At 42.0% G+C, this 16,131-nt stretch overlaps 1 protein-coding gene across 1 annotated transcript in view; it reads left to right on the forward strand.

Annotated features, from left to right (window-relative positions):
- Positions 1-4,731: 4,731 nt before the first annotated feature.
- Positions 4,732-16,131, forward strand: part of Efhb (EF-hand domain family member B) — a 53,716-nt gene continuing 42,316 nt past the window's right edge. Inside the window, exon 1 of the mRNA XM_010612817.1 lies at positions 4,732-5,679. Within this exon, the coding sequence (XP_010611119.1) occupies positions 4,873-5,679 (807 nt within the window). The 5' untranslated portion in view covers positions 4,732-4,872. The remainder of the gene's footprint in view (positions 5,680-16,131) is intronic.

A 16,131-nucleotide genomic window follows, 5' to 3' on the forward strand; every position in this document is an offset into this window, starting at 1 on the left:
GGCGGGGATCCGGAGGTTCCGGGCGGCTGGGCTCGGGGTCTCCCCGTCTGCCCTGCTTTGGGGGCGGGCCGGGAGCACTTCTGGTGGCCTGGGGCCTGGTAGGACCCTGAGGTTACCTGTAGTATCGGTTCGCAGACCTCCCCTTTCTCTCTGTTTCACAAACCCTCGGTCCTGACAGCTCAGCCCGAGGGGCTGAGTCTTGTTTCACAGACCTGGACCCTTCCTTCCTGGGGATCGGGTGGGGTCAACAAAGAGCAGCAAGTCCTAGAACACAGTCTGAGGCCTCAACTTCAAAAACCAGCCTGAACTATGGCGAGACACCCTGTCTCAAAAAGCAAAACAACCCATTCAAGTCTTCTATTCTGAAACGAACATCGTTTCTCTCTCTACGTTAGAGAATTAAACTCCCAAAACTGTCTCACCTTTGTAAGCCCGTGTGCAGCACAGTGCCCGGGAGTTTGAAGTCTTAAGTCATGGTTGTGGAATTAATGAATGAGGCGTTCTTATTTTACAGGTATGGAATTTGAAGCAGAAGAGATTGAGTAACTTGTTCAAGATCATGCTTATTTGGTGATGAAGCTGGATTCTTTTTTTTTTTTTGCGAGGGGATTTGTTTGCTTGTGGTTTTGACACAGGGCCTCGCTCTGTAGCCCAGGCTGGCCTCGAACTCTCCGGAATCCTCTGGTTTCTGCTTCCCAAGTGCTGGGGTGACAGGGCGTCTGCCACTACGCTTGGCAATGAAGCTAGATTCTAACCTGCAGGCTGGCTCCAGAACGTACGTTTTTAGGGTTTTCGTGAAATACAGCCCAAGATATTCATTACTCTTCACAGCGGATCTACTTAATACATGATTTTTAAAGAATTGGGGGGGGGTAATTTCCACTCTAAAGACAGTTTCTGGCAAGACATCTGAAACCAAGCCAAAAATTTTTTTGTAATTTAATAAAACAAAATAATGAAATTGATTTCCCCTCAGAATAAGGGTTATTTTTCGGTTTGCAGTGTATAATTTGTGTCCCTGTTGTGAGGGAATAGATATCTTCGAAATATACCTGGGCCAAAGCATCCTGTGGGTGCACATTCAACATTGTGCAACGAAGGTGCTAGGAACTCTTGAAGAGCCAGTCTGAGATCAACTCCCCAATACCAGAGAAGAATGTGTCATATGTACGTGGTGTCTGTGACACCTTAGCCCCAAGGAGGTGTTTGAATATGATATATTAGTCATGACGTTAGGGTGTGGATAATCCCAAGAAGAATTAGTAAATAGGGTAGGTCGCATTGATTTTGTCATGTCAACAGCATGTCCCAAACCAAACCTATTCTGCTCCGAACTGCTTTTGCTTAGTGCCTGACATTAACAGCTTCCTAATCACTCAAACTGGGGACCGCAGTGTCATTGCTGAGTCTTCATTTCTTACCTCATAAAGGTTTCATCATCCATTTCTATAATCAAAAAGTCTCTGATTCCAAATTTGAGGTCTAATCCCAATGTGTGAGCAATGGTAGTGTTCATGTGAAGGGGAATGAATGCATATTTCTATCTCTATACTTTAGTCAATCTTAAAAAATTTTAATGATAGCTGGGAGTAATGGCAGATGCCTGTAATCCCAACACTCTGGGCGACTGAAGCGGGAAGATCACAAGTTGGAGCCCAGCCTGGGCAACTTAGCAATTTAGAAGACCCTGTCTCAAAAAGATGGCTTGGGATATAGGTTGTGTGAAAGCCCTAGGTTTAATCCCCAGTGCTGGAGAAAAAAATTAAAGTTTAATGGTGTCTCATTATTTGTTAACTATAAAGTTCTTCAACCCTCATTCCAACTCATGCTTCTTTCATTTTATGTATATAGATAGCCTCCCTCTCTTCCCTTTTGCTTTGTCCTCTGACCATGAGGTGTCTACCCCATTTCCTGGATATTGGCGGTGTGTTCTCACCTTGGTATCTTTAATCACTTTGTTCTGTCTTTTAACACCATTAATGCCCATCAATGCTGGTCTCACTTCATCCAGGATGCCAGTTCCTTTAGAAGCATCTAAGGATGCTTCTACAGGATTTTATTATTTCTGTAGTTTCACACTATAGAAAAGAGACCCTAGAGCAAGAATTAATCTTTGTAATGCTTCCAAAATCCGTCTTATTTTACAGTTAGCCTTTTCTTAGTCTTCCATTCCCTTAGGATTATAAAGTTTTTATTTTTATTTTTTAATTTATTTTTTGTACTGGGGATTGAACTTGGATTATAAAGTTTTTAAAGACTGGGATTAAAAAAAGAGAGACTGGGATCATCAGTTATTTACTATTCCTCAAAGAAGACCTTTTTTTGTTATAAATCATATCAGTGAATTTCATTACATTTAAAATGTTGAACATTTGACTTTAGAACTCACAACATAATGGGAAGCAGAAATTTATAAATTGCTAATAACTCTCCATCTCATTCTAGAATATTGTTTCCTCATTCATTTATGTCTACTGCTTTGGTCTTAATTCACCTCCCTCATCAATATAGTGAAGGTTATTTTACAGTTTAGTCATCATGTTTGCCTGGGAGGGTGAGGACTCAATGGCCAGCTTTTCTAAAGATCCACTGACAATGGATCTCTTGGACAGATCCCTTTCTATCGCTATCTCTCTCTCCATGTATATGTAATTGGGTGTGCTTCTAATGTGCTCTAATGGTAATTTTAGAGAAATTAAAATGCCACAGTAAAGTTTTGCTGCTGTATTGTTACTCACAATATGCCTGTGTTTTCTTTTTCCTAACCCCATACAACTGAGGAGGAGTGATATTTATATATTTAGTGTCAAAGATGGGATCCCAGTAGATGATAGAATATTTTAAAACAAGGTACGAAATGGATGGGACTAAATTATGTCATAGACATAGACACTGCTTTTAGTGCTTATATTGCTCTCAAATCTCCAAATACCCCATCACAAATTCCTAGTACTTGGCTTTCTTCAACTACTCATCCACTCCATATCCTCTGCTTTCTCTTGTAGAAATTTTCCTTCCCTTATGTAGTTGAATACTTTTTTTGAATAAATCGTAATGAATGGTTTACTTTTAACCATACGAGACAATCTGAGACAGTTTAAAATTTTTTTGGGGACAGAAAACCCAATGGTAACTGTTAACCTATGGGCTGGTGTCAGGCAGTGAGAACAAGGCTGTGGGAACTTGAGCTACGCATGTTTAAAATGCTTATGTGTGGCTCAGTGGTAGTGTGTGCTTAACAAGCCAAAGGCCCTAGGTTCAATGCCCAGCACCAAACCTATCTAAGTTAAAAACAACAACAACTTGTGTTTTTGGAGGGCATAATTCAGGGCTCAGCTAAAATGTCACTTACTGAAGAGACCTTTTTTTTTTTTTTTTTTTTTTTTTGAGACAGAGACTCACTATGTAGTCCAGGTTGGCCTTGAACGCATGACTATCCTTCTGCCTCAGCCTCCCAAGTACTAGGATTACAGGCATATGCCATTATACCTGGCTTGAAGAGACTTCTATAATCCAGTGAATTCTAAAGTGTTTTCTTTCACAGCATCCCATTTTCTTCATAGCACTTACAACTATCTGAAATGATTTTTTTTTTTGGTACTGGGGATCGGGGATCGAACTCAGATCCTTGTGCTTGCAAGGCAAGTGGTGGAACTACTGAGCTAGATTCCACAGCCCTGAAATGATCTTATTTATTAGTTCACTTGATGGTTATCTATTTCCTCTGGCTGGCCTCAAGCTCAGGACACCCCTCCTGCCTCAGACTCCTGAGTGCTGGGATTGCAGGCATGTGTCACTACACCCAGCTCAATTCCATCCAATTTTTTGGTTTTGGTTTTGGTTTTTTGAGACAGGGTCTTACTACGGATTGCTCTGGAACTCACTGTGTAGCCCAGGCTGGTCTCAAACTCACAGCGATCCTCTTGCCTCAGCCTCCCGAGTGCTAGGATTACAGGCGTGTGCCACCACGCCCGGCCTCCATCCAAATTCTATGCTAGGTGTTCAATATCTCTGTGCAGAACATAACAAATATTAACCCCAATTTAAAGAAAATTCCATGTCATAGTAAAATTTGGGTTTGCTACAGTATTTTACAAATACAACATGCATTTTTATTTAACGTAGCTCATACTTTTTTATGTTATTTTTTGGGCTGAGGATCAAATTCAGAAACTACACTGAGCTACACCTCCAGCCCCATATCGCAAATTTAAAATATTCACTTTAAATATGATTTTAAGCCTAGTTATTAAAGTTTAAGTGTACTTAAGAACTTTAGATTTTCTATATCATAGCTGTCAAATATAATAGCAGAATTTAATACTACTGAAATTTAAAGAAGTTAGGACCTAAAAGAAGTGGTGGCTGCTGGAAAGCTATTGTTTCCAGATGAACAGTAAAATTAAGAGACCAATGACCAGGGAAAAAAGCAATGGATGAACCATCCTACCAGGACTGCATTGCCTGGGAAACCAAAGAGAAGTTAGTGAGCATTTGCTCTAGTGCCCAAATCCACACCGTTTACTCTTGCCCTCCAAATCTTGTAAAGAAACAAGTGAAAGAAGAAAGAAGGAAAGGGAAGAGCCGGCGAGGCAGGGAGAGAGGGCAGGGCTGGGGCTGCGGTGGGTGGGACGAGAGGTGGGCGGGGCGCCTATCGGAGGAGGAATCGCGCGCCAAGCCCGCCCCGCGCCGTCTGTTTCCCAGGTAACCGGGTGAACACACACGCGTACTCTTCCGTGAATTCCGCGGAGAGTTCTGGGCAGGCGGGAAGCGGCGCAGGTGGGCGGAGTGGAGGTGTGCTCTTTCGTGAGAGTGGAGTCTCCGAAGGGGTTGAAAACTTCCCCGGAGCTAAGTACCGCTCTCCCGTTAGAGATGAACGCCCACGGAAGAACGAGGGTGTCTGAGGGGAAGCGTCGCCTGAGCACTGCGTTCGGGAGCACCCAAGAGAAGGATGATTCGGGAGACCAGAGGGACTTTGTGGGAACAAAATCTGCCACGGAGTTAGGGCTTGGAATGGGATTAGGAAAAGAAGATTCCCAATGGAGGGAGAACCCTGGAGTTAGCAATAAATATAAGGACAGGATGGCATCGCCAGAAACAAAATCTCCTCTTGGCAAGAAGCTTGAAATGGGATCGAAAAAACAGACTATTGCTAGTACTCTCACGGGGAGAGGCAATTTAGGGGTCAGCAGGGTCTCAGCTTTACAGGAAGCAAAACCCCTGGATGTGTTACCAGGGAGAGGGGTGGGATTGGAAAATGAGCGTTGCCTGGCACGTGGTCCCTTGGGCATGGCGTGTGGAAGTCCACGGGCTGTAGGGAACAGAAGAGGTCCTGTGGCCAGTGGCCCTGAAGGGATAGAGCCTTCAATGGGAAAACAGCCTGTTTTAGATTTAGAAGGGAGACCGGAACTGGAGAAAGAACCTATCTGTGTTGTGATGAAACCCAGCACAGAGGGGAAGCCCCCCGTGGAGGTGGACACTGGCCTACCCCACGCTGAGGAGTCAGATGAAACTCAGATTATAGAGCCCCAGGTGGGTTTGGTAATAGAACCGCCGCAGTGCCAGTTTGCCCAGCAACCGGAAGAGGCTGGAACTCTTGAACCAGGAGTGGAACCTCCAGACCGCATCAGACCCATATACTCTGGGAAATTTGTTGATCGGATACCTTGCTGGCCAACTGTAAGTTTTTTCCCCCTTGTACTTTTTGTTTTGGTACCGGGAATCGAACTCGGGACCTTGGACTTGTACAGCAAGCGACGAAACCACTGAGCTAAATCCCGGGCCCCCTTGTACTTCTCTATGAGCCATGTATAGCCATGTCTTTACTGAAATGATAAAAGTGTAAAGACTTGTTGGGGTTTGTGGAGACAGATCACAAAGATTTCACTGGTTCTAATACCCTTACCCCACTGAACCTTGCAGGTGTTACTTTGATAGCCTTTTATTCCCTACCGTCCTTCCTAGATGTGACCTTTGTTTTCTATGCACAAAAGTGGTTGTTCTAATATCTTCCTTTTCTCCTTGAACCTTTGTTTAATTTCTTAGTCTTCACTCTGTCACCCTCTCACCAGCTCAGATTCATATGCTACCCAAGTATTCATACTATGAATGGAAAAAAAATTTTTTTCCTGTGTATTGTATGCTCCGTGAGTTTGTTACTTTCAACAAAGACTTGTAGTGGACATTGTGCTGGTACTACAAAATGGATACTACTAAATGAAAAATATGTGATTTCTGCCTTTTTAGTTTAGGCTCACTCTAGTGCTGGAGACAGAGACCTAAATGAATATTATCCAGGTGTCTAAATAATTACAAATCTGGTTTTTTGGGAGGGTCCTGGAGATTGAACTCAGGACCTTGAGGTTGTGAGGCAGGTGGTGGAACCACTAAGCTAAATCCCTGGCCCTTACAAATATTATGCTTCCTTCATAGAAATGCGTTCTTGCCAGGTGTGGAGATTATAACTGCTAATTAGGAGACTGCATTAGAAGGATCACAAGTTCAAGCCCAGCCTGGGCAATTTAGGGAGACCTTACCTAAAAAAATAAAAATAAAAGGTGGGCTGGGGATCTAGCTCAGTGCTTCTGCTGCCTGCCTTGCAAGCTCAAGGATCCCAGTTTGATCCCCGGTACCAAGGAATAAATAAATACATAAAATAAAACAATAATAAAAAATAAAAAATTAAAAGGAGACATGGCTGTAGCTCCGTGGTAGTATACCTCCAGTTCTATCCCCAGTACTAGGGGGGAAATTCTCTTTTTCTTTTTTTTTTTTAAGTATTTATTTATTTATTTTCCTCTCTTTTTCTTTTGAGACAAGGTCCCATTGTGTAGCCCAGGCTGGCCTGGAACTCATGGTGATCCTTCTGCCTCAGCCTCCCAGTGCTGGCATTACAGGCATGTACCACCAGGCCCAGCTGGGAGAAAACACTCCTACACATATAGCTGAACGGAAATATTTATAATTTGGTTCAGAGGTGACTGGAAAAGCTTAAATAAGACAGTAATGTTTGGGCTGACATTGAAAGGGAACAACTGGAGTTGTAGCTCAATGGTATATCATCTGCTTAGCCTGCAAGAACCTCTGGTTCCATCCCTAGTGCCACAAAAAGAAAAATAAGGTATTTTGAGCAAAGAAAGACACTGAGGATGACCAAAGGCTCTTGTATTTGGGAGAGATAAATAATGGTGTTTAGGCAACATTGTGTTGAGAGGTAAAGAAGGAATCTAAAGGTTTGGGATGCAGGGTAAAACATATGGGTCCAGGGTCAGTAGTGGATTTTAAGAAGTTTAAGAAAATACAATTTTCCTTTTGGAACAATGTTTTAAAAAATCAATTATTTTTGATACAAGGTCTTGCTATATAGTTTAGGATGGCCTTGAACTCACTATGTACTCCAGACTGGCCTTGATCTCCTGGCATTCCTCCTGCCTCATCTTCCTGAGTGCTGGGATTACAGGTGTGCACCTTCATGTCCGGCAAGATTTTGTTTTCTTGCAGTGCTGGGGATTGAATCCAGGACCTCATGTGTACTGAGCAAGAACTTTACCACCGAACTATATTCCCAGCCCTGGAAAGATAAATTTCACGTCAGTGGTAATAGTGGACTGGAAGGGGAGGATTTTGAATGCCAGGTAGGAAATTAGAAGGCCCTTCCAATGTAATGAGGGACTGAAGTGAAGTGAACGTGGAAATATAAAGAATATAAAGGAGAGTGCAATTCTGGAAATTTTGTTTGCTGTGTAGGAGCTCAAACTTCAAGCTTTGCATGTGCCAGTCGAGTGCTTACTACTGAGCTACATCCCCAGCTAAGGGATAGTTTAAAGAAAGGGCATCCAGTTATCTACATGGTGAGAATGAGGGACGCTGACTGTAACTGAGAAGTTTCCACAATTTTTAGGTGTGCTGGCAAAGGAATATCTAGTGTTGGCCATCTTGGGTTGGAAATAGCTTGCAAAGAAGCTGGGGAAACTATTGGTAAGTGAGATACTTGAAGCTGTGGATGGGGATTAGGGAAGGTGCAGGCAGAGACTTTGGGAAAAATTAATTTTATGAGACAGACAACAGAAGAGATGTCAGAAAGGTAACTTTTTTTTTTTTTTTTTTTTTTTTTGGAGGGTTTTCCCCATGAGTTTGGTGGGCCTGTATTGTAGCCCAAGCTGGCCTCAAGCTCCAGGCAGTCCTCCTGCCTATAAGGTGAACTTTTTTTTTTTTTTAAATCTTATTGAGTTTATTGGCACCTTTTAAGTATACAGTACAGTTACATTCATCATTGAGATCTTGTACCTTTACCTGACAGGTCTTGCTATAAGGTGAACTCTTAAGGGCAAAATCTGTGTCATATTTATTGTTTACCTTCATGGTTTATCCCAATGCCTTCCATACAATAGTCAGCAAATGTATTTTTAATAATTTAAGTCAGGATGATTAAATAGGAAAGACAATGGAGAAGGAAGAGGCAGGTCTGAGAGTAGGGTATAGAACATCAAGAAGGCATTTTTAAGGCTTCTGGGAATAAAAGATTCCACAAACTGAAATTTGAGAATACAACTGTTAAAGAGGTCACAGGGCTTCTGCCGAATTGTGTCATCTATGGGCTTTTGTTCCCCTCGGGACTCGGTGTTTTGTGTTTGACCCATTTTGCTTTCTGGATCCATCACTGGATTTCCCCAGCCACTGCCTTTTGACTTGCTGCTTCCAGTTTTTGAATTGGTTCCGCAGTTTATGTCTTCAGATCTGATCACACACACACACACACACACACACACACACACACACACACACACAAAAAGACTTAGCTTCTAGTTTCCAAAGCAGATACCTCATTCCAAAACCTCTGCTTCCTCCCAACTCACGCATTCTTCCTACTGAAAAGTCAGGATGGAGAAGAGCGCCTTCCCAAAACATCTTTGATAGGGCAAGTAGGACAGCATATAACTTGGCTATTAAGGGAATTAGCATCATTAGAATGGCGTAATAGGGGCTGGGGATTTAGCTCAGTGGTTCTGCTGCCTGCCTTGCGAGCACAAGGACCCAAGTTTGATCCCCAGTACCAAAAAAAAAAAAAAAAAAAAAGAATGGCGTAATAGCTGGATATGCTGGCACGTGTCTGTAATCTCAGCACTCAGGAAGCTGAGGCAGGAGGATCACTGTGAGTCTGAGCCAGCCTGGGCTACATAGTAAGTTCAGGGCCAGCCTGAACTACAAAGTGAGAACCCTGCCTAAAAAAAACAAAAACAACAACAACAAAATGGCATAATAGGCTGTCATGGCCTTCCTCACTAAAAAAAAAAAAGAAAAAGTGGCATAATGGAAAAATTCAGGTTAAAATATGCTGAAGAGTGAATTAGATCTTGAAATTGGAGAAAGCTTTAAGATGTGTTATGCAAGTACCAATGCCCCATGACGAATCATTTTCTATAGCAAATGTACAAATAAAAACAAAAAGTTAAAAAAGAATTGGAAAACAGTCTAGCATGGTAGTGCATGCTTGTAATCCCAGCACTCAGGAGGCTGAGGCAGGAGGATTGCCTGAAGTTCAAGGCTGGCCTGGGCTACATAGTGAGTTTAAGGCTAGCCTGAACTACATAGTGAGACTCTGTCTCAAACAAACAAACAAACACACAAACAAACAATAGCATCTTGCTGAGTCATTACATTTTCCAAGCTGGACTCATACTTGTCATCTTCCTGCCTCAGCCTCCCAGAGTGCTGGAATTACAGACATGTACCACTGTACCCAACTTGGTTTTCATTTTGAACAGCTGTCACACCCAGCTGGTAAAAAATTGATCATTATTTGTTAGGCATTGTTAAAATTCACATTATGGCAGGGGCATGGGGAAAAAATAAGAACCAAGACATATCGTGTAAAGGTACAAGATCGCAATGATAAATGTAAGTGTATCTTTTGCTTTAAATGTACTAATACACTTAATGGGAAAATAACTCACATTTATTTAACTTATCATTCGGTTGGAAACTGCTCCATATATTGTTCTCATTGTTTTTGTTGTCCCTGTGTTTGGTCACCTTGCTGAATTCTGATTAGTCATAAGTATTTATCATTATCGTCACTGGATTTTTCTAGGAAGACGTCAGATCGATCATTTTGTGCCAGGTGTTATTAAAAACAATACAGTGACTATTAAGAAGCTTTGAAAGCTTGTTGCAGTAAGATACATTGCTGTTAATCATCTCATACTCTCCCCGAATTTTAACACACATAGGATAATATCGGTCTTGCTGCTTTCTAAAACAGTCCTGAAAGTTCTCTTGTGTCTGGTTTCAAGTGCTGTCATGGCTACCTTGATGTGCTAAATAGATGCAGAATGTTTACCTTTCATGGTCATTTTAACTTTGGGGAAGAGCCAGGTCTGGTGAATAAGGTGTGTGAAGACACGCTGGGATGTTTTTACAAGGCTGCCTTTCTGCTGTGTGGCACCTGGCAGCAGCACGCACTAGCTGGGGATCGAACTTGGGACCTTGTGCTTGGGAGGCAGGTGGAGGAACCACTGAGCTAAATTCCCTGGCCCCACTCGCTATATTTTTTTCCTCACACCTTGTAAAAATGGTCACTAAAGAGAACTTTCAGAACTGCTTTGGCAAGTGGCAAAAACGATGTGCTAAGTGTGTTGGAAATGGAAGTGAGAGGAATTAATGGCAATATATGTATGCATATATCACTGTGGTATGGTGTCTTTAACTCTTTCAGGAAGATGCCTAGGAGGGGAATCACTGGGTCAAGTGGAATTTCTGTTTTTAGTTTTTTGAGGGATCTCCATACTGATTTCCATAGTTTTACTAGTTTCTACTTCCACCAACAATGAAGAAGGGTACCTTTTTCTCTGCACCCTTGCCAGCATTTGTTATTGGTAGATTTCTTGATAATAGCTGTTCTTTTTGGAGTTCTTTGTGAATCTCAGTGTAATTTTTTTTTATCTTATTGAGTTTAATGGTACTTTTTAAGTATACAATACAGTTACATTCATCGTTGGGATCTCAGTGTAATTTTAACTTGCGTTTTTCAAATGGCCAGTGGATGTTGGACATTTTTTCATGTATTGACCATTTGTACTTTTTTTACCTGAGAAAGGGCCTGTTCATTTCAGATCCCTATTTTTTGATTGGGCCTTTAAATTTGAGAGATCTAATTTTTAAATTATTTTTTAAGTAGTTAATTTATTTTTCTGGTACCGGGTATCAAATTCAGGATCTTGTGCTTGCAAGGCAGGTATGGAGCTACTGAGCTAAATCTCCAGCCCTTTGAATTCTTTATATATTCTAGATACCAGTCCTTTTTCTGAGGAGTAGCTGGCAAAATTTTTTTCCCATTGCATAGGTTGCCTCTTCACTTTGTTGGTGGTTTCTTTTGTTATGCAGGAGCTTTGCTTTTTTATTTGATGTGACCCCATTTTTTCCCAGTACCAAAAATCAAACTCAGAACCTTGTGCTTGCCAGGCAGGCGCAGTGCCACTGAGCAAAATCCCTGCCCCCATGATTCCATTTGTGGATTCTGGGTATTCTTGTGCAATGGGGTTCTGTTCAGAAAGTCTTGCCTACCTAGTCTTCAAGAGTTTCACCTCTTTTGTCTTCTAGCTGATTGTTTTAATAGTTTTTTTCTGTTTTAATATTTAGATCTTTGACCCATTTTGATTTTAGTTTAGTGCATGATGAACGATAGGTTTAGATTCAGTCTTTAGCATGTGGATAGCCAGTTTTCTCAGCAAAATTTGTTAAAGAGACTATCTTTCCTCCAGCAAAAGGGTCTCTTTGTCAAAGATAAGGTAGATGAGTGTGCCTGGAGTTGTGTCCATAGCCTCATTCTGTTTCATTGATCCACACATCTGTTTTTGTTTTATTTATTTATTTTTCTAATACCATGCTGTTTTAATCACTGTAGCTTTGTAGTATAACTTCTAAGTCTGGGATTGTGATGGCCCCTGCCTTGCCCTTGTTGCCCAGAATTGCTTTTGCTACTCTAGGTCTTTTCTGGTTCCACATGAATTTTAGGACTGTTTTCTCTAGTTCTTTGAGGTGTGCTATTGGTATTTTGATTTGGATTGTATTAAATCTGTATAACAGTTTTGGAAGGATAGCCATTTTGACTGTATTGCTTCTGTGTAGCCAGGAATAAGGAATATCTTTCCATTTTCTGATATCCTCCTTGATCTCCTTTTTCAGAGTACTTCAGTTTTCATTGTAGTGGTCTTTCATTTCCTTGGTTAGGTTAATGCCCAAGTATTTCATTTTTCTTGATGCTATTGTGAAAGATATTGTTTCCCTAGTTTCTCAGTGGGTTTGTTACTGGTGTGCAGAAATGCTATTGATTTTTAAGTGCTGACTTTGTATCCTGCTATGCTACAGAAGTTGATTATTAATTCTAAGAGTTTTTGGTGAATCTTTTTGGGTCTTCTTTGTAGGGGATTATATCATCTTCAAATAAAGATAATGTAACTTTTTCCTTTCCTATCCTTATCCTTTCTATTTCTTTCTCTTGTCTAATTGCTTTGGTTAATGTTTCAAGAACTCCATAAAATGGGAGTTCAGCACATATTTTGGTTATACCATGTATTACCTCTCACTTCGACTTCCTATGTCATTGCATTGGTTCTAATAAAAACACAAATCTGATTTCAGTAGAAATGGCAATGTTTCATTATCAAGTATCTATGGGAAATTTCTGATGTACCAAAATGAGAATACCTCCCTTCCTAGTTTTCTATAGATGTTTAAAAATCAGTAACAAGCTGCACAAGGTGCTACATATCTGCAGCTACTTATGATGCATGTCCCAGCTACTTATGAGGCTGAGACAGAGGATTACCAGCCTGGGCAACTTAGTGAATGTCTCATCCTAAAAAAAAGAAAAAATGCTGGATGTAGCCTAGTAGTACAGCACTTGCCTAGTATGCATGAGGCCCTGGGTTCCATTGTTAGTACTGCACACACATAAAATCAGTAACAGAAGCTGGGCATGGTGGTACGTGTCCTTAATCCTATTGCTCAGGAGGCCGAGGCAGGAGGATCATTGTGGCTCTTTGGGTCTTTAGCAGCCGAAAATGATTTTGTGCCAGCCTTCCTGAATTGAAAGTAAAAGAAGTACTTAGCCATTCAAAACTGTAACATTGGGGGCTGAGGAGGGAAGTGGCCAAGCAAGATGGTCAGAGTACACTGGTCAGAGCCTAAATAGAGGTCGCTGGGTAGTTGGGGGTTAAGTTACAAACAGAGAACTTGAACAGGTAAGTCAGTATATTTAGGACAATAGGTGTGAGATTTCTCCCTGATAGGGAAGAGAGTTGTAAATGTGGAAAGAAGAATAAAATGCATAAGAATAAAATCCCACTGTTGGATTGTATTTGGAGATGTTGGGGAAACTCGCACTATAGCTATACCCATGTTTGTGTGTAGGGTCTCTCTTTTTTCTTCTTGATGCAGGGTCTCACTGTAGCCTAGCCCTTAACTCACTATGTAGCCCAGGCTGGCCTTGAACTCTTGGTGATTTTCCTGCTCCCAGAGGGCTAGTTAAAGGTGTGTGCCGCCACGCCTAGAATTAGTAGACATATCAAGGTCGGGAAAGATAAGGACAGAGTAAGAATTATTCTAGACTGAGGAAGACAAAAGCAATGTAGCAACTGAGTACTCCACATATGTTGTGGCCACTGAGGTGCTGGCTTGGGTCTCCCTCCAGAAATCCTCCTGTGGAGCAGAGTTGATTGACAGTCTCCACCTGCAGCCCTCGTGGATCGCCCCTGAAGTTTCCAGGACACACTCCCAGTGACTGAACGTGGCAGGGACACCAGAACTGGGCTTTCCCCTTCAACGTGGGATTCGCAGCTTAGTCTTAAAGGCCACACTTTGGCCTAGCCAAGATTTTCTCAGAATGGTGCTATAGTTGGAAGCTTTTTTTTCTTGATCCTTTTCTCTCCTCTGAATCTTTTTTCCTTCGGTGCTAGGGATCAAGTGAGGACCCTGCACATGCTAGGCAAGCACTCTACCACTGAGCTAGATTCCTGGCCCCGTCTTCCCTCTTAGAAGTGTCAGACCTTTTGTTCTTGTAAGACTTACAGTCTCATTTCCAATCCGAGGGGCGTGAACAGCCGAAAAGGCCTTCACGATGCTGAGTCTTATAGCTCAGTGAGGCTCTGGGAGCTCAATGGAGGAACGAGAGTCACCCAGGAAGGTACACACCAGGCTAGATGGTAAACAGACCTTTATTAGTCTCGCCAGACGGCCCTCTCGGAACCAAGTAGCTGGCTCAGAGAAGCACCAGCTCAGGGGCTGAGGTCCTTTTTATAGGGGGTGAAGGGGGGATTAACCTTCTAAGCTTGCAGGCAGGGGACAAAGGTTAATGGTCTGCTGATTTGAGCTGGTGGTCAGCAGTCATGTACTTGGCAGTCACACATCAATGATTAACAGATACCTATAGGATGCTTCAAAGGCCACCAAGACATTCAGGATGAGCAAACAGTTTGACAATTAACTTGGGGTCTCTATGTACGGTACAGATTTGATCTCATCGTCTAGAACCAGTAAACTTACATGTTAATCATGATCCGGACTTCAAACAGTACAAGATTGCCTTCCATTCCTAAGCCAGGGTTTGAACAAAGGTCGGGGCTATGGCTACAATGGGAGCGGGTTAGAGCACTGTCTCCCGGGCCCTTTGCCATTTAGCGTGGGCTTGTAATTCAGGTCTTACCTTCTAAGTTCTTTCTGCCTGTTCGTCCCTGTTCTTTGCAGGTGCTTTGTATTATTAGTCTGTGATTCTTGGAGGACCCAAATGCACAGTGAGACCTTGGATTTATTTATTTATTTATTGCTGTAAAGGACATTATTTGGGCAACTGATGAAAAGTTGCCCAGGCTGGCCTAATCCTGATCCTATGTAAATCCCACTGAGAAGCTGAAATCACAGGTGGGCACCACTGTGCCCAGCAAAACTGGAGTTTGCACATACTTTTGTAGGTAAATATGTATTTATTTAGAGACAGGGTCTCACTGTGTTGTTCAGGCTGGCCTTGAACTCACTGTGTAGCCTAGTCTGGCCTCAACTCTCAGTGACACTCATGTCTCAGCCTCCTGAGTTCCTGACTACCTGCTTTCTTTTCAATTTATCTGCCATCTCCTTGAATTCTTCCTTTTAGTCTGTACATCAGAAGTTCACATTTTCTTCCAGTTTTTAGCAAAGCAGTTCAGATTTTTTTGCCTGGACATGTTTGTGAGCTTCCTCTCGTAGGCCTAGAGATGTAATGAAGATACTCTCTTAAATGCTGATACCCTCCTCAGAGGAATTTCTGTACCCAGCACCGAATGATAAAGATATTTTTCACCTACTCACATATATCTGTCCAGCTATATGTTCCTCCATCCGGTCTTCTATTTATTTAACCTTTCCATTCCCTACCAATGCACATCTACGTGTTCATCTGTCCGCTTCCCCCCCGCTCCATGTGTCTGCTCTCGGTCTGTCCTCACTCTCAGACTTTCCCTCCTCCCTCCCACTCTCCTTGGAGACCCAGAACACTCCTCATGAGAAGGAGTTTCTCTCAGTTTGTAAAAAAGAAACTTACATATTGCAAAAATACCAGTTGCCTTGAAATAGATAAAGAGAAAATAGATAAGAGTTGCATTTCTGGGAATGAAAAATGATAATATCTACCATGGGCAAGGGAAAGACAGATAAGAGCCAAGTTACAGTTAGTGGACAAAGTCAAGCAGAATTTGGGCTATACAGTGAGGAGGATGGGCAAGAAATGAGACCCTTAAAGGTATCGAAAGTTAGTGTGAGGGCCAGGATTTAGCTCAGTGGCACCACGCCTGCCTCGAAAGTGCAACGTCCTGAGTTTGATTCCTGTACCCCCCCCAAAAGTTAGTGTTGTTGGCAGGCAGCTCACAAGCACACCCACGTGTGTTTGGACACACGAAACACTGTACCTCTTGATCTTAACTGCATGCATCTGTGCTTCCATTTTGTTGATGCTGTAGTGATAAAAAATTAATCTGTGAATTATAAGATTGCTTCTGAAGACCAAGTACCTCAGCATGTCACAGAGTTCTGTGATCAAATGGATCAATGACAATGCTAATGCTATAAAAAAGAATGCTTACATTTATATTATAGTGTATATAT

Source organism: Fukomys damarensis, unplaced genomic scaffold, assembly GCF_012274545.1.
Source record: "Fukomys damarensis isolate Sample0158 unplaced genomic scaffold, DMR_v1.0_HiC HiC_scaffold_28, whole genome shotgun sequence".
Classification (NCBI taxonomy): domain Eukaryota; kingdom Metazoa; phylum Chordata; class Mammalia; order Rodentia; family Bathyergidae; genus Fukomys; species Fukomys damarensis.